Source organism: Nelumbo nucifera, chromosome 3, assembly GCF_055504915.1.
Source record: "Nelumbo nucifera cultivar China Antique chromosome 3, China Antique-T2T, whole genome shotgun sequence".
Lineage (NCBI taxonomy): Eukaryota > Viridiplantae > Streptophyta > Magnoliopsida > Proteales > Nelumbonaceae > Nelumbo > Nelumbo nucifera.
In genome coordinates this window covers 2,505,156-2,526,374 of record NC_142651.1, presented here as the reverse complement: position 1 = coordinate 2,526,374, position 21,219 = coordinate 2,505,156, and the positions used below count along the sequence as shown (strand labels likewise).

At 37.0% G+C, this 21,219-nt stretch overlaps 1 protein-coding gene and 1 non-coding gene across 2 annotated transcripts; one reads left to right on the top strand and one right to left on the bottom strand.

Annotated features, from left to right (window-relative positions):
- Positions 1-2,664: 2,664 nt before the first annotated feature.
- On the bottom strand, positions 2,665-6,005 carry LOC104592791 (leucine-rich repeat protein 1-like). Its single transcript, XM_010252276.3, has 7 exons — positions 5,691-6,005; positions 5,435-5,567; positions 5,130-5,201; positions 4,445-4,588; positions 3,258-3,329; positions 3,082-3,153; positions 2,665-2,959 (listed from the first exon to the last, which is right to left on the bottom strand). Exons 1-7 carry the CDS (start codon positions 5,767-5,769, stop codon positions 2,890-2,892), a joined length of 642 nt encoding a protein of 213 aa, XP_010250578.1. The 5' UTR covers positions 5,770-6,005; the 3' UTR covers positions 2,665-2,889.
- TRNAE-CUC (transfer RNA glutamic acid (anticodon CUC)) lies at positions 3,736-3,808 on the top strand. The gene has a single exon. It is a non-coding gene; the product is annotated as a tRNA-Glu (tRNA).
- Positions 6,006-21,219: the final 15,214 nt, after the last annotated feature.

The following is a 21,219-nucleotide window of genomic DNA, read 5'->3' as shown; positions in this document are numbered from 1 at the left end:
CACCATCAGTACTGTTATTCGGTCTTCAGCCCTGCCCTATTATGGCATTGAATCAATTTAACACGACTCTGACACTCATTCCACTTTGTTACAATCTTTCTTTTGGGTGTGTTTTCAGAATTTGGAACTGCACTTTTATTTTTCCCCGGATTTCAAATAAGCATGTGACGGGTGTCCTACTCCCACTACTTGTATAAATGCTCATTACATGTAATGGGGCACTGGGCACCTGTTACAATGTCACGGACTTAATGGATGTTTCTGAAAAGTGCCGGGAGATCCGAGGCCTTGTGTTTTTTTTGATGGCCAAGCCTTTGAATTTGATGTTTAGTTTGAGATCCCACTAATATGAGAAAGAGCATAAAACAGCCTTGTTTGCGTTTTGGTAAGTTATTTATTCAGGTAAATACAGTTATTTTGATAATTTTTTTTTGGGAAATATCATGTAAATAAGGCAATGACCATTTTAGCTATAAAATTTTATTATTAAAAGGGGTATTTTTGTCCAATTCAAGTGTTGAAAACTTTTCCCCTAGGTGGGAAAGTTATTTATCCACCTAGGATATGGGTATCACTTACCCGGGTAAGTAATAACCAGGAAAATAAACTTTCCCTGGTCTCCACATAAATCTGTAAAAACTTAAAAAGAACATGGGATTCTTGGTTAATGGAAACCAAAATTTCACTGACCAACTTTCCCCCCTTTCAAAATAAAAAAAAACGCCCCCTAAAACCAAGCTTAAAGCCTTGAGAAAAACTGATGTAGCAAAGGCAACATCAACACCCATGATAAAAAAAAAAAGATAAGTAAGTAAAGACAAAATTTATGGTGCATTTGCTGCATGAGAAAATTAGTTAAATTTGGATTAATGTGTAGCGAATATTAATTAAATTCATAAATCAAATGCATTACCACTAGAAGCCACTCCGGTGGTTTAAGTTTTTCAAGTTATTGTTCTGTTTTGCTTGTGTTCCAATGAAAGATTGTTTCATCCTTTCCAACGTTTTAAAAAATGATCTGGAAACGGAATCGTTTTGGCCACTAGTTTTTGGGTTAATGGTCCGACCTCTGGTTTGAATGGATGGCCCGTTTTGACAGAAAAATTAAAAAATAAAAAAAAATAAAAGGTCAAAAATCGTTAAACAGGTTGATGGGTCGACGGTTCGACTGCCTGGGTCAACGGTTTGTTGACTAGATTCCAAGTTTTGGGTAAAATAGAACCGGTTGCTTGGACGGTTCCCCGGCCGAACGGTCGGGCCGTCCAGGTCAATGGTGGTTTGAAAACGTTGATCGTTTCTACCCCAAAAGGAAATAAAATAGACGTTTAAAATTTTTCAAAAGTTAATGGCACGTGAAAAATTGCTAACAAATCAAATCAATCCGTAGCATAGAAACGATAAGGGCATATCTTTTAGGGATTTTTGTACTGCAATCCCCCTCAATCTGAATTATAGCTCCCCTATAAACTACATCCTGCCCGTGGATCAGGCATCAATCTACGGTCAGGATTTAGTCCACCCCTAGAATGGAGAACTAGGTTTCTAGAGGTGGACTGAACGGTAAAAACCCCTATCTTTTAAAGTACTATTAAGTTTTAGGGATAAGTAAATTGCAGTCAGAAATCTGAAATTACAACCCCTCCTGGTCTACTAATAGCCCCCTTATAAACCGCATCCCGGCCATGGATTTGGTATCAATCCATGCAGTTCACCTCAGAAATCTGAAATTACAGCCCCTTCCTAGTCTACTAGTAGCCTCCCTATAAACCGCATCCTGGCCAATGGATTTGGCATCGATCCACGGTCAGGATTCATCCCACCTGTATGGTGGGGCTCTGATTTTTGGGGTGAACTGAACTATAAAAATCTCGTTGTTTTAAAAAATTTACCAACTCTACCCGATATTGTCTTAAAGTATTCCTAAGTTTTTTGATTATTTCAAAGTAAAACTTAACATCTACCTTGCAAATAGAACACACTCTTCAACCTTTACTTGGTTGAAGGTCAAGATCGAACACAGATGGAGATGGACATGGGGCAAGCTAGAGTTAAGATGGCATCCTCAAATTCTAATTTTTGGGTGAAAGATGATCTTTCCTATTGACCTATTCAGAGGTCTTTGAAGCAATAGAGAAGGGAGATGATCCTATCTAGTTTTTGGGTTGCAAATGGTTTCACTGGACATCTTTATCCGCTGGAAAGCTTTGCCATAAGGAGAAGACCATCAAGGTGTTAGTCAAATGTTTCATTTTAAAAATTTAAAGAAGAATTTATTAACAGCAAGCAAGGGAGAGAGAGAGAGAGAGCTTAAGAGATTTGCATAAATGATAACCAATGAACTGGTATTCATAAGAATTCATCAGATCAAGTTGAGAAGGTGGTTTTGATTGGTCAATAGAAACTGCCCTACTTTAAATAGGCATTTTCCCTCTGTTTTAGATATGAATGATTAGAATTTTATTTCCTTGAAGCTGACCCTCAGGACCATTGACCAGCACTAATTTTTTTGGATGGGCAGGATTGCCCGGCCTCATCAAGGTTAGGGCCGGCTATTTAATTAAGCAACTAATGTCTAATGAATTGCACGGTTTGCACCATTGGCTAAGTTGCTATGTTGGTCCCGGAGATGCGGAGATTCCGGTCCGGTTACCTGTTACCATCTACTTTAGAATTATTAATGTATTATATTTAATAATTTAAATACAAAAAGAAAATCTATATGATTACTAAATTAGTAATTATTTTATTTAAAATACATAGAACTACAACAAATAACAAAGGAAACTCCTCAACTCACTTGCTTTAAATAATTCCCTTGAAGAATAAAAGCACACAAGAAGAAGGAAATTAAACAGCGCAGCAAGCACATATTCTATTATATATGATCAGTTAGCAGCCTATCTCATAATTCACGGATCCCATCAGCTCTGGGCCTTTCAGTCTGGGATTGTTCTCAAAACTGCATATCAATCAACACTAGTGGTCAATAGGCAGTACAAGATATATGTATGTATATATTCATATTTTATTTTGACATACTACGTACGATCGAGTGCCAGTTGTTGATATTTAATTAATTACCTTCGCTCGTTAAACTTGTAGAAAGATCCTGTGGTTGGAATGCTACCGCATAAGTCATTGTTCGACACGTCTCTGCAACAGTAGTAATTGTAGTACATTTTTATTATGAGAATGGATTCTGTGACTGTGAGAGATATATGTATAGAGAGAGAGAGAGAGTAGTAAGTAGTAAGTACATGATCTTGAGGTTTGGAAGCGTGGTGAGGTCCCTTGGTATTCTGCCAGTGAGGCTGTTCCCGTTCAGTCGCCTGCTTACACATCCCCCAAGTCCACGGTATTACTATACTAATGAATGAGCACTGTGCAGTGGTACTGAGCACATACTAAATTAACTTTACCAATGTAAAACGCGGGAATGCAATGCCATCCCATCACGTAAGGTAACAGACAATAAACTCTAGTTATTTTGCATACGTTCGTCGGCCTGTGTTGTGGCTTGTGGGGGTGTATATGCTTCTCGCACGCGCCACATCCCATCATGTAGTGGGAACATCTCCATTGAATAGTAACGGAGTATGGGAAATATTCTAGATGTGCCGTTGGTAGTTAGTGTGAGGATCGCTATGTAGGGAACAGATCCAGACTCCCATCCTCCACACCCACAGCCTCTCTTCACACTCCACTTGAAGCCTAGTGTTTCCATTGTCTTAACCTTCCGTTGTAGTCTAGTTGGTTAGGATACTCGGCTCTCACCCGAGAGACCCGGGTTCGAGTCCCGGCAACGGAAATGCTTTTTAAACGCAGCGAGCCTCATCCTTACGATGAAGCCTCTTTCTGTCAATTTATTCAAAAAAAAAAAAAGAGGGGTTTTATTTATAGATGTGTGTTTAACCGGACAAAATTTAATAATGCTGCTGCAAATAGATCAGATTGAATTAGATATACCTCTAGATGGTCAGGTCCAAATTTGATTTATTAATATTTTAATTTGGATGAAATCTTATTCGTTTGATTTATTATCAGATTTGAATTGCACACAAATATTTTATTGCATGAATAAAGTAAAATAAAATAATAACAAAATGATTCAAAATAACTAATATCAAAGGTGCATGAACCTACTAATCTATAGCAAACATACAACGCTCAAATTAATTATACCATGAGGGATATGGTACCAGTAATTGACTGAATTTGTCCTTATTCAAATTCCTATGCAAAAACATGTGATATTGGAAAAATAATTTATCAATAAAATAGAATTACAAATTAATAACAATCAAAGTGTTATTTATCAAAATTTCATGGGAGTATTTTGATTGGTCAAAATACTCTTTTCGTATCATATCTTTCCCGCATAATAGATTTTCCCTAAAGAGAGAGAGAGAGAGAGAGAGAGAGAGTTGGTGTATGTATAACTTACAGAAACTTGAGGTTGGTGAGCCTAGATAGGGAGGGAGGGATGGGGCCACTGAGGTTATTGTGGTAGAGACCCAAGCTGAGGAGGCTTTTCAATGCTCCTATCTCTTTTGGTATGGGTCCTCTCAACTTGTTCCTGTACAACTCCCTGTTCACACAGTTATCACCAAATTAACCAAATATTTCACTCTTCCTATTTAATTGTTTGGTTCCTCTTAAGCTGCAATAAATCATCAATATTTCAGTACTGCTGTGGCCCGGCCCACGTATACTTGGATGAAATCATGAAATGACGTCAATTTGGGGCCACAGTAATGCATGGAAGGCCATGTTGGAAAAATGATGTTTTTCAATGGAGACTTAAATTTTTTTTATTAGATTTGTAAAAGTTTTTCTACCGTTCCTTTCTTTTCCCTATCTTTTCCTTCAAATTAAATGTAGTCTCAAGGCTCGGTTTGTTAAGAGTTTAAATACAAATACAAACCGAGTCTTCACTTCACATGTTTGTATTTACAATATTCTTCCCAATTAAGCTCAGTTTCAGTTTGGAAGGAATACAAATAAAATTATGTAAAGTGCAAGTTTAACTTTCTGAAAAGAGCCTTACAATAGCACTAAACAGTTTGTTTGATTTGACAAATGACAACAAAGCAAGACTAGAGCTTGAGAGATAACAGAACAGAACTTACAGATATTGGAGGTGTTCAAGCCTCCCTAGTTCAGGGACTAGTTTGCCAGAAAGATTTGCATTGCCTAGGTCTCTGCATGTACGGTACCCAACGGCGTAAAGTTTTTAAGTAAAATACTTGATAAATAATAAAAGAAAGAGAAATAAAAGGAGAAAAATTAAATTACAAACGAAAATTTTCATGCTGTGAGCTAGGTGTAAATTTTTTTCGGCAGAGTAAAAGAAAAAAAGAGCTCTAGTACTCTTTACTTCTTCAGATAAGCAATAAAAGAAGAGAAAAAAACGAGTGGTGGTTGGCTTGCTTACAATCTAGTAACCCTGTTATCTCCGTCGCAAGTAACGTGGAACCATGTGCAGGGATTCACCAACGTAGGATCCCAACTCTGTAGAACATTTGCTGGATCCTTAAGGGCTCTTCTCAATGCAAAAAGAGCATCACCTGTATATCATCAGTTCAAAAATGCCCAGAGGAAAATTAGGAATAGATAAATAACACTAGCTACGTACTCTAACAAGAGATATTGAGATCGATTAAAACAAGTAGTCTTGTATGTGGGTGGACCTTCGAGATTTGCCATTGAGGACTTCAAAAGAAATGATGGTTGAAGAAGAAGTAGAAGAAATAAAGCCCATAGTGCCATTAAAGAAACTAAAGCAAGCTCTAAGCTCCTGCAACTCGATTGGAGAGAAGAGAGAGAATATGGAGCGCGGATGGGTGGACCGTGGAGGGAGGGTTTTTGGTATTGGCTAGCTTATTGCATATATAAGAAGCAAAGCTAGTCTGACCGACCTCTGCAGCTTACGAATTTATAGTGTGGACTTGGAGACACAGCACTATTCTATTTCTAAGATCTACCGATCCATGATCCATTATCGATCGATAATGGAACAAGAAAACACAACAAAAAGTATTGATGACTGATGAGGACTGTTTCTGTCGGTCGGTCGGTCTTCCATCCGTAGACAGACAGAAGATGACCATGGTCGTCCCGTTGGGTTACGTTGTTTTCCCATCCTATGACCACAAATCCGAAAATACCTTCACTCTTTCGATGTTATGCCAACTTTTCCCCTCCTTTCGGTTTTCGTATCACACAGTACTGTCTCTGTGTTTCTTGGTCGTCCGGCCGTCGTCCTTGTCAACGTGTCGTGATGCATCGAATGCAATGCAATGACATGTACAGATATGATTGGAATCGTCACAGAAGGAGGACATACGAGAAAAACAACACGTCTTTTCACACATAAAAGCAGTGATGGGTTGTTGTTTCCCTTTTCTATATATTTGAACTCAAACTTCACGGGTTTATGCCAGCAATTAGGGTAGGGGTGTCCAAATTAAATCACAATTCTTGAACAAATCAAAGCACATCTTTTGAACTCTTTCTGATGAGAGGAGGGAAAAATGATTCATTGGAATATGTATTGCCGGGCAGAGAAAAACGTCATGGGCTGTGTAAATTTGACATTAGTTATGTTGAGATTCATGTATGAATAGTTGAAGAGAGAATATCATATTGGAAAGGAATGAGAGGTGTACGTAAGAGACTTATAAAGAATAGACCCATAATTCACTATTTTAAGCTTTTGGTTGTATGTCGTGTTCTTCTATTGTGCATAAGTCTTACATGCGCGTAAGTGCACAAGCCCCCAGTTTTGATAGTGATGCATCGAGAGCCCCATTGATAATATAAACTAGCCATTAAAGTTAATAGGCAAAACGGTATGTGACTCGGTCACTGGGTTGCGGATTCTACAGTTAATATATGCAAATTTTTGGAGGTTATAACTTGCAATCTAATGTTCGACTAGAGTGATTTTTTTTAGATAATTTTTCGAGATCTATGTGTTCCAAGGTCTTATTATTTTTACGAAAAAAAACTCTTTTTTAGTCTCTAATTACAATTTTTAATATTTTAAAAATAAAAATTTTAAAAACTAAATTTAAAAATATAAATTAAATATAAAAATACATATAACATATCTAAAATATAATTATATATAAATATATATACCTTAAAATATATGTGGGGCGGTCTAACCCGTTCAACTTGGATGGTTGAATTGATGACCCGCAACCCAGAGGCAAAAGTGGTTTAACCTCCAGGTTGATTTTTAAAACATTGTATATATATGTTTTGTATATTATAATTTAATTAAAATTTAAATGTTAAAGATAGTTAAAAAAATAAAATAATATTCATTTCATTCTCTTGATTGAGTCTCGAATCTCACAATCTCTCATATCTCTTGTTTTCTTACTTTCAATTTCAAGTTTCAAACCCTAACCCTAACCTTTCCTTCATCGACGCTGCTCGAGCAACCACCATCACCAACTTAGAGGTTGAGTACCGGCCATTGCCTCTCGTCCTCTATTTCTCGGTCTCTCCTCTCTCGCTTCTCACAATCTCATCCTCTCCTCTGTCTCTCCTTGTCTGCACATTTTCCATTGCCTGAGCAACCATCATCTCCAACGGTAGCATCAGTGATTCAGCGGTCGAGCACCGATTATCGGCCACCACCTCTCAAGTCTCATCTCATCCTTTGTCTCTCCTCTGTAACTCAGCATCTTTACTGACACTGCTCCCAACCCAAGTTAATAGGACTGTGAGAGTGACTGTTGGCTAACATCACCGGCCACCACTATCGTCTTAGTCACACCGGCGAAATGCATGACTGTCACTGTTGCACTTGGTCTACTGTCGGATTCGAATCGAATTAAATATTCGATTTGATAATCAAAATTGAATTTGAACAGGGATTTTTTATCCATTGAATACCGAATTGAATTCGAATATTAGTATAGGTTTCGAATTCGAATTTAACCCCATTCGATTCGAATTCGATCTATTTGCATGCCTAAAAGTTAGTCAACCAAATATATATATATATATATATATATATTTTTTTTTTTTCTTCCCCTTGGGGATTTTCGTACTTGTAAAATTTTTTAAGACTGGGGAAGTATTCTCAACGCACGCTACAAGGGACTGTGACTCTGTGAGGACGTTCTCGTGAGGACCAAATTAGATTTCACTGGATAGATCGTAGAGAAAGGCTATACATACATTCCGACCACTATGCACTCTCCGATCTCCGCTTGTAGCCACGCTGTGACTTTTGGCCTTGAAAAAGCCTATAACCACTAAAAAAATTACAGCTGATGAACCAAAGCTAAGCCGTCATAATTCATAAACGGGTTCTAAGTCGAAGCATTATATTTTATTTTCTCTCTCTCTCGATCTCGATCTACACGTACTAGAGGGTTTTGGAAGATTACTTTTGTCTCTCATTCCGTGTCTCAAAATACGTACGGGATGTAAGTTGTAACATTACTTTTGCTGCCTTTCTTACGTCGGTATTAGAATCGGTACTGGTATTACAAAAACAATGTATATACATGTACGCCCTGTTTTCCATGTTCTTCTCACAAATTAAAATCTTTTGTGTTTTCTTATCCTGTGAGTTTATAAAAAGAAAATTTGTAATTCACTTTTTGCAATATATACTAGAATGGAGCGATATTTCTAAATTGTCCTCCACTGATAGGAGGGAGTACTTTTTTTCAGCTATCAGCATTGAATACGACCTCATTAGGCAGGGCAATTTTGTGAGGATTTTTCCAGTACTCAATTTATTCCAGCTTTAATAGGATTTATTTATTAAAATCTTAATAGAGTTTGTAACTATGGCTCAGTTTGGAAGGAGTACAAATACAAATTTTAGAGTAAAAAAATCTTATATTTTATATGTATTTACACTACATATTTGTATTTGTAATCTTTCCAAACTGAGCAATAGGCTCAATTTTGAAGGAATACAAATGCAAATTTGTACAGTATAAATACATATAAAATATAAGGTTTTGCACTCTATATATATGCATTTATACTCTTTATAAACTGAGTCTATGATTCAGTTTGAAAGGAGTACAAATGCAAATATATACAATATAAATACATACAAAATATAAGGTTTTGCACTCTACAAATTTATATTTGTATTGCTTTCAAACTGGGCCTATATAGATTTAAAGATGGATTTGGGTTTTGTACTTAGGCCAGGTATCTAATACCAGACCCCAATTATATTTAACACACTGTTCCTACTCCCATTACTTGAGATTATATATATATATATATATATATATATATATATATATATATTATAAAAAATCTATGATGCTGGGAATGAAAACATTATATTTGAAGAGGTTTAATAATCAATAAAAAACCCCTGAATCTTAATATGACATCTGATTCATTACCACTTTTATGATACCAGCTGGTTTGGTTATAAGTATTTCTCTTATAATAATCGAACCCTAATAAATATATTTTATAAGAGATAGTAAAAAGGGTTAAGGGAGAATTGAAGTCATTCCCCTTGTGTCTTATATAGGTGTCTTCACTTGTAGCCTAGCTATCACCCCATATTTTCTTAAGAATAACATATCACATTTCACTTACGTGATGACTGGTTTTGAATGGGATAGGTTTGGGAAATTGGGAGAAAAAATTAAATGAATTTGGGATTTTAGGTGCTTTTGGGGGATTTGGGAATGAAAAGGGACAATTTTTTTCAAGGAAATTGACCACCAAAATCAAAAGAGAAAAAGCATATTTGATTTTGAGGCAAATAGCTCCAATCGTCCCATGACTAAATTAAAATTAAATGCTATGATTGATTAAAAGAAATATGGACAAGTGATGATGACATGTATTGGGTACATTAGATCCATCCATGTGCATGGGTGGTCCTGGTCATGTTGTTCACTTTGACCTTTCAGAGGAATCAATCGAAATTATTAAAACATGGGGATGGTCAAAAGTATGACTACTTCAATTATCTTCAATTTGGAGCGGGGGTTTCAGTTTTCAGATGCTGGCCTAGAATTGGTCTCGTCTTTTAATGCTGTGTATACCGGGTATGGTTCTTTTCTTGTGTTTCTTTTGACTCTCGTTGGCATTCTGCGGTATTCACTCTCCATCAGTGGGCCGTGGGGGCACCCAAGGACGTTTTGTCTCTAAGTCTGCCGTTGTTTGGACTTCCGACTGTTATATGAGATTTTTCTTTCTTAAAAGGAGTGACCAACAACTAATGTGGTTTTCAGTTTGGTGGTTATTTTATGGATGACCCATTTTCATCCATGTTACAGGACAGGATGGTCATGATGTTCGGTTGGTTGTGGATTGTCTTCATCCACAATCCAAAATTTTGATTACACATATATTTCATGGATGTGACTGGTTTACAATATTTTTACATTACTTTGATATAATTTATCTTTTTTACACATTTTTTTTCTTTTTAAATTTTAAAATTTAAAATAATAATTTTTAATATTTTATCAATAAAATAATAATTTTTAATGTTAATTTTAGTACAAGTTTGATGGTTTTTCATTTTCGTTCTTTTTTCATTTTATTTAAATATTAATTTTTAATAAAATAATATTTTTTAAATATTCAAAATAATATTTTTTAATTACTTTACTATCATTTTTATTAAAAATAATGTTTATTGGTTAGTATTCATTTATTTATGCATTTTTTTCAATTTATTTATCATATGAAATGCAAAAATTAGACTTTTATGATCCGCACCTACAAAATGCCATTGTGGGTGTGGATTGGTCCCGTCCACACAATTTATTCAAAGTTCAGAATAGTTGTAGACTATGGTGTTGTGTAAATTGATCATGACATAGGGTGTGGTGTGGATAGATCCATACCCACTAATTTTTCATCAACACAGTAAAACACCCCAAAGAAATGCATGTGTTATGTTGTTGTTATTGCTTTTTCTTTTTGTTTAATTTTTTGTTTTTTTAGCTACCTTTGAATTTTTGAGTTCACATCTCCGCCTTCCAAGGAGCTGCCCCACAAACGCCCCACAGCACATCCCGCCATGTATCGTGAACATCTCGCCGTGTATTGTAAACATCTCGTGATGATAGTATTAATCCCGATATTGTCTTTTCTTTAAAAGAAAAACTTTCTTATACGGACAATCAAGTGTATAATCACTTGATGCACGAGTTCTTTTCTCTCATGTGAAACACACAATGAGATTGATTGCAAATTCTGAATACAGTTGGCAACCAAGCATAGGAATTCAGTGGTACATGAAAACATCTCTATGAATTTAATGTACATATACAGTAAAAAAATATTAATGTGCTGTTGAATGCTATGTGCGTAGAGTTTTTTCGATCCAGCAGGCTCGTGAAACATAACACGAAAATGAAAGTATGAGTTAATGAATAATTCATTTGTGATGCTGATCAGCCGAGAGTACTCAATTTCGGCTGCACATTCAGGGATGGAGTAATCGAGTGTTGAATGCTAAATTAATTCCTGGATAAGAGAGTTGTTTGCAGTGTAATTTCATGCATGCTTTTTTTTTTTTTTTTCTCTACTTCATCTGCACCATAAACAAATCGAAACAAGTGAAACTTAGCTTATAATTTGCACTCACCTCACTTGCACTTATATACATTTGCACTAGCATTATATATAAATTAAATCGTACCGTCGTACGTACAGCCCATACAAATCATGCCTTAGGTGGGATATTTCAGAAGCGTTCTAAGTATTGATGATCAACTTTAATCTTGTGTTTCCTTTTTCCTCTCTTCCAATACACCAAGAGAAGTATGAGGTCCAATTCAAATCTGATCCATTGACACCTGTATTCTTATCTTTTATTAATGAATCAAATATTGGTTCAATCTGATCAAATCCAATATGAATAAATCCGGTCTAATAAATATTTTCAATCATTAAATCTGGACTGATCCAATTGAACATGTCTTATTGATCCACCCAAATCATCTAAATTGATTGATTTTGATTGGATAGGTCCAACCCAAAACAGAACCAGATGGAACACTCACTCAATTACTCAATCAAATACTATAACAAGGAATTTTTACAACTTTATTACATTAATCAAAAGTAAAATATGTGATAAACACCACCTAACACTACCTAAATCAAAAGCCGGAAGTCCCAGTGAAGGATTCATTGGATGCAATAAAAAAATTCATCGGCCAAGTATACCGGTGACTGAATTTAAATGTTTGCTGCAAAACAGCTTCAGCTGAACTATATTGTGATTGAAGGAAATTCATTGGAATTAGTCCATACCCTGTTTGATGTGATCAAATCTGCGCCCACGTACACATCCCAAAATTGTCGGTTGGGATATGACGTGGGGTGTTTGTAGGGCACAGATGTAAATTCATGTTAGAGAGCTCTTACTGATTTACTCTCCTGCTTCAAGGGGTTGTCGACTGCAAGGCTCTCCTCCAATTGTTTGAATCCTTCTCGATTTCTCATGTACACACAGGGACAATAACACTGTTGCCCACACTTTTAGGCTCTCCTCCTGATTGTATTATGAATCTTTTTGGTACAAGGTTCTTCCATGTAATGTTCCCTGTTTATTGTTTGAATATATGAGCCTGAGGGTTATTTTCGCTGGGGGCCGGAGAGAGAGAGAGAGAGAATGACCAAATGGGCCTCTTAGTCCCAATCTTTTATCTGTGACGGAATCTTGGGTTACTTTGTTTGAGTGTGGTTTATTCAGAATTCATACAAAACATACTTCCGACGCCCATTATCGGCCCTACTTATACAGGCGAGACGTGAGGTGGATTTTTATTTTACCTGATAAGCTCGAGATGAAATGGGCCTAAACTGGGTCATACACCCAACTGAACTCGAACATAATTCAACTAAGCCCAAATCAGGCCCATCCATTCCCCTATCTTCACATAGGACAATATAGAGTAGACTGCGGTGGGCCGAGACATAACCCATCTTGTCCTGAACCTGATGACTCGTTGATAAATGATAACCGTGCTCTCTGGGAGCCTCGTATAGGACGGTTTAAATTATCGAGCTTAGCTTGTTAAAATATTGAACAGGACTTTGGAGTCTCAAGATCGTTTTCAAGGTCCAGTTTTGAAAGAAGCAACGCAAACCTAAAACCTAATTCATGTTCGCCCCATTTACTTGTTTAACTCTCTACTGATAAATTTATTCAAACATTATATTGGGTATTCAGGCTTCAATTACTTTTGACATCTTGCATTATCATAGCAACAAAATTTGAGTAGAAGAGTCCAATAGCTGTGGTTATGAAAACCAATTAATCTTGGTGCAACAGCATTTGAGAAGAGATGATATTCATTCATTAACTCTTATAAATTAGAACTATTATTTGCCAAGTTTTAATAACTAAGTACTAAATACTAGTGCTAAAACAACCACTGAAATTTTTTGCCTGTTAAATTTGATGTGGGATGAGATGTTAGCGGAGGGCTATCTACACTGGAATATGTTAAGTGCTAGGAGAAGGTATAGATGTACACTCGAACTCAATCAATCCAGTGAGTCAGTTCTTTTAATTAATTCATTAACCTATTAAAGACGACTGTAGTATAGTTTACCCTTTAAGCATAAAACTAAATTTAGCCATTATTAGTGTTCTAATATTATTACACTTCATTCTTATAAATTTTTGCATCTAGAAATTTACAATTTGAAGAGATGTTCAGCAGCCGCAGTACTACTACGCAATAGACCTGTTCATGGGCAGGGCCGGGCCGGGCTTTTATTCTCCATTAACAAAAATATGTTAGGCCCGAGCCCGAGCCCGGCCCGACCAACGGGCCTACAACTTGGGCCCGAGCCCGGCCCTAATAAAAAGCTCGAAGTCCGACCTAATTAAAAAAAATTAGAAATTTTCCCTATTCAATAATCAATATAAATCAGAATTTATTTACATTAAAAAAATATATAAATTCAAAATTTATTTATATTAAAAAAAGAATATAAAGAAGGGAAAGAGGATGTGGAGAAGAAGAATTCGGTTGGAAAAAGAAGGGAAGGAGGTGAAAAAAAGAGGGGTATTCAACTAGGGTTTTTAGGTTTAGTTATAGGTCAGGCCAGGCCGGGCTATTTTGGCAAATCCCGAGCCCGACTCGAATTTATTACAGGCCGGGCTTTTTGGCCCGAGGTTAAGCCTGCAGGCCTATATACCTGTTCAAGCCCGTTCGGGGGTCGGGCCACCCGACCCATGAACAGGTCTACTACGCAAGTATGGAAGTAAGCTTATTTGGGATAAATGGATGAAGTCGCCTCTAATCATCAAATAAATGGAATTTGATCCTTGGTTTTTAACAGTTGGAAAATGATTTAAGTTTCATATATATATATATATAGTTGGTTAGTTTATCCAATTGGATTGATTTTTAGTATTTGGATCTACGATTAATGTATATGATAGTAACAAAGTAAATTAACATCATTATCAAGAACTATCTAAGGCGTGCCCTAAAACTTGCACCACATCAAAATTCATAGCGTAGCATATAAAATTATTATGTCTTTTTCTTTTTGCTTCATGTGGCTTGGCTACACAAGGGGGTAGCCCATACCCCTCCCTCATTATGCATAACTGGGGAGATGTTATCGATGCACAGTTATAATGTTTTGTGGATAAGTGTGGATAGAATTCTTATGGATAGGAGATCCAAATCAATCCTCCCTCAACCTTATTGGCAGCGGAATTTGATCTCAGGCCTCTAATCCAACAAATGGAATCTATCAACTGAGCCACCTTCAGTTGGTTATAACACAAAATTGTGTTATATACGGAGTCATATATATGTAATTCGTCTAGATTTTCGTGCTTTAGCTCTTTTATTTGTCTTGTATATTAGTGGGTCCAAGTGAATCCAATTAAGTTGTTTAGCTGAATTGAAAGTTAGTTGGATTAGATAATTTGAGGTGAGGTCCCAACTACAACCCAAAGACCCGAAGCAACCTGAATTCGATCGGCCCACACTTTAGAAGAGATGGAGTACTAATGTGGAGTTATATAGGGTGCAAATATAAAGAATTATATAGGGTGTGTTTCTCTTGACTTCCCACTACTTGCCGTTCTCGCTCTTGTTGTAATTGTAGAATAGAGAAACTCCTCCTGACTCCTGAGTCCTGCCTAGCGTCTTGAGTTGAGGTAATGGGTGGGGCAGGGTAGGTCACTCTACAGTCTACTACACCATTGGCATTGGGCACGAATATTCGGATAGCGAGAGATGTTGCTTTGGGATAATCGAACAGCTAACGTGGTACATTCCATAAACGGAAGTAAGCCCAAGATAAGAAATATATTAAGATAGAGATAGAGATAGAGAGAGAGAGAGTGTGTGAGTGAAGTGGAAGTATATTGCAGTCGTCTCATCTGCGTCTCGTCGATCGACGTGGCATCTTAATATTTTCCCATTTGTGCCATAAAGGTCTGGAAGGAATCTCTCCGTTTCCGGTAACTCGTTTGATGATTGGCTGAGAGATGTGAGCCAATAACTGGAAGGTACGTGACACCTGGGCCTGCCTGGGTCTTCACAGGGAGCGCTCCTTCACAGGCGACGCCCATAAACAAAGAGAGAGAGAGATGAGTCCTCTCCGTCCCTGCGTCCCATCCCATCCCAACCCACTGAACCCCCATCCATTCCATGTTAATTAAAGATGATGATCATAAAAGTGTTTGTCCAGCAGAGTCCAGAAGAACGCGGGAGAGAGAGAGAGAGATTGCCCGTTTTGAGGCTGCCTGTACGACACAACATCTTCTGCTCAAGTGTTGTTTCCACTTCTTGTCCTTTCCTTCTTTCTTCAGCAACATAGTATCGCGTCCTTCGTTATTACTATTCATGACCACCCTTCATTCCCCTTTTATTTACCATTCTGCCCCCCACTCACTCTCTCTCTCCGCCGATACTATCCAGTATCCACAATCCGCCTATTGTTCTTGGTGAAGATATTTGATGAGATAAGTTGGCCAATCAGCTCTTTTCATATATGTGTGTGTAACAACCCTACACCGCATACGCGTCCCATCATCATGATCAGGCGGTAAAACCAAAGCTGGGAGGATCCCCTGCCGTTAGCCTGTATACTGATTACCTGTATTTTTCTGCTCTAATTAAACCAAATAACCTTCTTCTCTAAAACTGAACTTTGAATAAAAACAAAATGCTAAAGCAGACAATTTCTTTCTTTTTTTTTTTTTTAATGCCTTACAAACTCATCTGCTGCCATACATTTGAAATACTTTGTGTTGGACCCACTTGAAATGAGACAGGGTTACACACACATACACGACAATGCTGCAATGTTACAAAGAGTCAAGGATCACCTGTTTTTTATGCTCAGCTCTGTAGGAAAAAAGCTTCCGGCTTTATCAATGAGGGCATTCTTGCCAATCAAATCCGTCTTAATTTGCTTTCCAAACGCCAGCCAGAGAGACGCTTCACGCTTGAAGCTTCCCATTTAATATAAACCCTAGAAGAGTACCCCCATCAACACCGTCTCTCTCTCTCTCTCTCCCTCTGTTTCACTATGGCTGGCTCTGGTCTCTACGATTTCATGAAACCTGCGTCCTCCAGAACGGCTAATGAAAAGAAGCCTCGCATGTTCCCATGTCTCTACTGTTCTCGGAAGTTCCTCAACTCTCAGGCTCTGGGCGGTCACCAGAACGCTCACAAGAGAGAGCGAGCAGCTGCTCGCAGAAGCTTCGCTAGTGCTGAAAGACTGAGCGACTTGGGTCGTAGTCTCCATACGCAGGCGTCTTCAGATTACCCATGTTCGCCGTTGCTTCAGTATTGGCCACTTGAACCTCCTCCTCGCGAGTTTCACTACGGCGGCATATCTCCCGTTGGCTCCCAGTCCCAGTCAGCCTCTACTCCGGAGGAGCCTCTCTCCCCGGCCACTGAACCTCCTGAGCCCGTAAACCTCGACCTCACTCTACGTTTATAATCTCCCTTTCTGTTAATTTCTTTTGCTTTTCTTTAATGTCCTTTCTCTTTTTGTGGTCAGTATGGTTCCAGTTTGATGTTTAAGAGTTTGAACTTAATCTCAGGGTGAACCAGAAAAATAGTATATATAGCTTAAGTTAATGGAGACATGCATGTATCAGGGTAGATAGTTCTGGTCTCTTAGTTATATCGATTAATTGGTAGTTTGGTTATTGATACAAGAAGCGTAAGTTAAGCTGCGAACATGACCAGTTTGAGTTTGGAACAAGCGTTCTTTTGTTCCTTGTAGTTTTTGATATTTCAGTCAGTTAAATAGATGATGTTGAGGAAGTAGTTATATGAACCTGCTATCTTGGGATTACCATGCGCATATATACACAATGACGATGATGATGAACAACTTCAGTATTCTATATCTCCAGTCTGATATATATTATTATATGATGATGAGTTAAATAAAGTGATGATGTCTGTCTTGTTTTCTTTTATTCCCAAAGTACCCTTTCTATTGATCCATCCGGATTCCGGACTGCGGGAACTAGAGCTTGTTATACTTGTACTCATGATGATGAATTGACGATGATGGCGTTAGGAATTTTGTGGATATATAGGAGTTATTTTATTAATTTATATAATGTATGGTCCACCGCACAGGGAGGGAAGGGTTTGGAGGGCCCCACATTTTCAATCTATCATCTCACTTGAGACTTGAGAGTTGAGAATCTCTTACGTCAAATATGATGAGGCCAGGCCCTCCACCACCAACACCCTGCATTAGGAACGGACCTAGCTTAAATCCTAGCTCTTTGGGTGTTTTGCCACATTTTTTTCTCCCCCTCTGAGAGTGATGAGATAGATAATAGGACGCAACTGCAAGTAATAAAATTTAACTCCAGTTCTCTCATGCAGACGTACTACATAGAAATAATTCTCTGCAGGTCTCCGTCTTCAGCAACTCAGAATCATTATAATTCAACTTTTGATCAATTAATGCAAGAATGTGGTTTTTCATTTCGTAGAAGGCTTTCACTTTTGCTTCAAATTAAAACAATCAAAACAATGTAAGATTTAAATTCATTGATTTTTCTTACAACGCAAATTAAAGGCATCCCCCCTTGCGCCTTTTATTGGTTGGTTTGGTGGCCTTGCTTGACCACCGAGTCCCTCTGTGTAACAGAAGATGGCTGGGACTGCGATCTAACTGCTGATAGATGCCCATGAGCTCCACAACCACAACCCTTAATCAGGTCCGGTCCAACCTTAAATCCCGTTACAACAGATGGCATGCAGCGTGTAATTAATAGGTGAAGCTGATACCTAGAATTGAGATAAGAGGAAGGTAGTCAGATTTTGCACCAGTTTTTGACAAACAATGCAAAATTTGCATTGCAAACAAGTGTATATGAAACAAAAAAAATACAAATTTCACATCAGGTAGAGTTTAAATCATAATTAATATAAAAAAAGAAAAATATGAAAACCCTACGTGCATGGGTGACACAATTTATATTCAGTTCAGATTTGTACCGCAAATCCAATGGTAGGCAAAATAATTGCACAAAACTATCCCTACCCAAGTTAGTCACTATTTTTATATATATATATATATATATATATATTTATATTTATTTATTTATTTTAAAAAAAAAAATTGTTATTAGTTCTTTCTCCCACAAGGCCACAATCAAGCATATTCAAACCTTTTTATCCATCTCTCTGTTTACTTGCTCCAAAACAATTATTCTAAACATTAGAATATATAGCATATTACTAATCATTAATTATCTCTCCCATGAAGAAATTAATAATGGCCTCCCTAACTGATGTCAGAGCTACCCTTGTATACATAATGTTGGAAGCAGTGAAACAACTTAACTCTCACCCTAGTAAGTAGTAATTGACAGGTAGGGAAGATCAACCATTTCATTAGCTACAGAATACACACTATCTAAGCTTGTTACGTACTACTGGCATGATCTGTTTACGTATCACACACAATCAAACCATAAATCTCTATTATCCTGCAGCCACTTGTGGGAAAGATGTCCTTAAATTTGAGAAAACATTTGCTGTCATCCTGTCACATGCAATCAAATGCAAATACAGATCAGTTGATGGTGATGCCTTGAATTTATTGCAATTTGCAAACAGTACTGGTATGTTTACAACTTACAAGGATGTATCTCCTTAAATTTAAAAAGTGTCACCACCCGTTTAATTTTTGTTGTTCATTTTTACCCTTGTTGAATGTTGATGACTTACGATACTAATCAACAATTTAATTAATTATGGAGATCCCATGATACATATTTAATTTTTAGATCCTAAAATGGGAAATTGCATGAGGAACATAGGCAAATTACAGATAATTTGGTTCATTAGTTTATTCATGTTCAACTCTACCTTTTTCGAGCCTCACCACCACAAAATACGCCCTTCCTTTGAGTTCCTTCCATTTGTTGGTTGCAAGGAGGTGCCTTCCAAGTAGCTCGGTGTCAGGATGTGAGTATAGTACATTTCTCTAAGTAGCTAAATAAGTAGCAGGCTTTGTGGTGAAATTCCTTTATAACTCATTAGGGCTGTTAAAGGGTCGGATCTATCCAACAGAAATAAATTGATGAAACCAATTATGCTGGTTCTGGTTCTTTGCGGTTTTGTCCCAGTAAATAATTGAATTAAGACCAGATCTTGCTGCTCCGAACCAATTCAGATATGAACTCATTATATAGAGGTAATAATATATAAAGATTTCCCGTTTTTTCTTATATTTTATGCTTAAAGGGCAAATTTCTAAACAATTGTAAGACGGTTATGATTAAAAACACAAATTTTATCAACATATATAAACAGTTTAGTATTTCTTTTTTTAAAAGTTTCCTTAATGTTTATGTTATAAAAAACATATATAGTTTTAAGTCATTATTATCATTGGCACCTAATTAAAGGGGTTAAATGTAACCGGGTCTAATCAGGTCAGACCTAATTGCATGTCTCGATTAATAGCTGGTTCAGTTCTGGGTCTCTTATTGTCCCGGTTAACCAGACAGCACTGAAATACCCTGTCTGAAATCCGACCCGATCCATTGACAGCTTTAGTAACTCACCTTCAACTTTCTATTTCTCTTTATTTTATATAAAATCAAACACAGCCTTAAACGTGTGTTTTGTGGAAAAGAAAAGAAAAAACAATTGCTGTTTCTCTTTATTTTATATTCATCAACCTGCTGCCAAGTAACAACTGGACTCTCAGTAAACGCTGTCAAATTTTGATTGGAACTTAATTGGGAACTCGATCGGAAGCAGCGCAGAATCCTAGTAGCCCTGCAGCAGCACTGTCCAATAAAATGTCCCGCCAGCCTCTTTGTACGTTAGGCTTTGTTTGGTTGCGGTACAATTTTATTTGCAGTATTAGTATGAATTTAAAAAACAGGCAAAATCTTGTTTAATTTTGTTTTGGATTTTTTATTTTGCTTTATGTCTTAATTTGCTTCATTTGTACTACAATTAAACAAAATATGTTAAAGTTTAAACCAAAAATAGATCAGAATTTACACTTAAATCATTTGCACTGTCATGATTTTCATCAGTATAAATATATTTGCATTCCAATCAAACACAGCCTTATGTATGTCCAAGAAAAAAAAAAATTGATAACAATGTGCCAGCATGTTTCTTTCTCCTTCTTTTTAATGGGTACATTTGCCAAAAACATCGAGCCACTTTTTGATTTTTGGGTAGAAAAGGATGAAAGATGCATGCTTCATTCAAACTGAAGCCTGAACCAGGCTAGCTCTTATCAACACACAAGTACAAGCCAAACTAAGACTGCTTAAAACACCAGACAACCATCAGAAGGGGAAGTAGACACAACAATTCACCCCGTTTTCTTCATGTCACGCTGTAGAGCTATACTGTTTTTTTGTCTCGACTGATAAAATTTAAAAGAAAACAAAAAGGATAAAAAAAATCAACCTCGGCTTGGATTTCACGAAAAAACAAATCAAGTCTCTGCAGCTATATATATATATACAGGATTTCCGATACTTGAAGGCATCCACAAGTGCCGAACAATCACTGCAAATTTCGATATTTTACAAACCTTCTCACTAGGCAACCTCCAATCCCACTTTGATTTTGCCTATGCTTCCGCATAAATGGCCAAACACTGAGCGATTTGACTTTATTTTGGCTCTTTATAATCACTGGGGGTGTTCCAAAAGATGCATTCACTAGGGTTCTGTAAATTCTAGATCCTATTCATCTCCCT

Coding starts and splice junctions, on each gene's coding strand:
- LOC104592791 (XM_010252276.3), bottom strand. CDS start 5,769: ATGGCACTATGGGCTTTATTTCTTCTACTTCTTCTTCAACCATCATTT. Junction 4,589..5,129: donor CTTGAACACCTCCAATATCT/GTAAGTTCTGTT, acceptor CTGTGTGAACAG/GGAGTTGTACAGGAACAAGT. Junction 2,960..3,081: donor TACAAGTTTAACGAGCGAAG/GTAATTAATTAA, acceptor ATTGATATGCAG/TTTTGAGAACAATCCCAGAC.